The sequence below is a fragment of the Limulus polyphemus genome, unplaced genomic scaffold (genome assembly GCF_000517525.1).
Source record: "Limulus polyphemus unplaced genomic scaffold, Limulus_polyphemus-2.1.2 Scaffold8159, whole genome shotgun sequence".
Taxonomy (NCBI): Eukaryota; Metazoa; Arthropoda; class Merostomata; order Xiphosura; family Limulidae; genus Limulus; species Limulus polyphemus.
The window spans coordinates 6,596-7,973 of record NW_013673769.1 but is presented as its reverse complement, the minus strand read 5'-3'; the positions used below and the strand labels follow the sequence as shown (position 1 = coordinate 7,973).

Below are 1,378 nucleotides of genomic sequence, written 5' to 3'. Positions count from 1 at the left end.
ACTGTAAAGTTTATCGTCTGTTTCAAAGACTTATAAAACAGATATATCTACAACACTACCAGAATCATTAACTGCTTCAAATAAGAATCCTTAAAACAGACGATAAACTTTACAGTCCCATACAGAGACTTACAGACAGATCTATCTACAACAATACCAGAATTATTGACTACTCCAACAGACGATAAACTTTACAGTGTACGAGAATCCCATACAGAGACTTACAGACAGATCTATCTACAACACTACCAGAATCATTTACTACCTTATTCTCATGTACTCTTGCGGTAGTTAAAAAGAAATACGGAGTTATAAACATACACTGCTAAGAACGTTAGAGTTAAAACATACAGTTAAATAAAAAACATGGCAAATATAGAGTTAAAACATACTTGGCTACGAACGTTAGAATTAAAACAGGATAAAATAAAAACGTAGAAAATACATAATTAAAAACACATTCAATTTGTTTTGTTTCTTCGCAAAGCTGCAGAATGGGCTAAGTTCAGTGTTCCTACCGTAGGTATAAAACCCTGAATTTTAGAGTAGGGTTACATGGATGGTATTCAGTGACTTGCTATGGTGTCAATGATCTTAAGTTATATATATATATATATTTATAAGTAGTGTTACGAATAGTATTGTGTTAAGTTTATATATATAAGTAGTGTTACGAATAGTATTGTGTTTGTTCTATTAAAACCGGCTTGTTAAATTCTGAATTGTGAGATACTTATCGTTTTCAACATGTCGGACGTAGTGTGGTTAAAATACTATTACACAGTCTTTTTCTTGAAATATCCCAACAGATATCATATAAACATAACATCATATACATATATAATTGAAACAAATTTGTTCTTTCAAACCACGAATCATAGTTTGATGGAAAAATGCGAGTCAAGATATTTTTCCTTTTCTCACCCATATCCGGTGTTCATTCTCACGATAAAAACTCCACCTGTTATGCTTTATACCGGAGTAGGGAGTAAAGGTCAACTAAAATTCAGCTTTAAATATTGTGGCAACGAGGGAAACAGCCACACATTTTTCCTAACGTTTCGGATCATCATACCTGGAAAGATGAACCTGTTGCTATCAGTTTTTACTGTGGTTGTGGTGGTGGCTTCTGCGGGTAAGTATCTCTTATGATAACTTCTCTTAGTTACTCTTATGATAACTTCATCGTTATGTATAGTAACCTACTACACGGTTCATCGTTATGTATAGTGACGTAATACACGGTTCATCGTTATGTATAGTGACGTACTACACGGTTCATCGTTATGTATAGTAACGTACTACACGGTTCATCGTTATGTATAGTAACGTACTACACGGTTCATCGTTATGTATAGTAACGTACTACATGGTTCAT

General features: G+C 33.5%; 1 protein-coding gene across 1 annotated transcript in view; it reads left to right on the top strand.

Annotated features, from left to right (window-relative positions):
- Positions 1 to 1,029: 1,029 nt before the first annotated feature.
- LOC106475159 (astacin-like) overlaps positions 1,030 to 1,378 on the top strand; it is a 6,785-nt gene continuing 6,436 nt past the window's right edge. Inside the window, exon 1 of the mRNA XM_013935857.2 lies at positions 1,030 to 1,135. Coding sequence (XP_013791311.2) covers positions 1,084 to 1,135 — 52 coding nt within the window. The 5' untranslated portion in view covers positions 1,030 to 1,083. The remainder of the gene's footprint in view (positions 1,136 to 1,378) is intronic.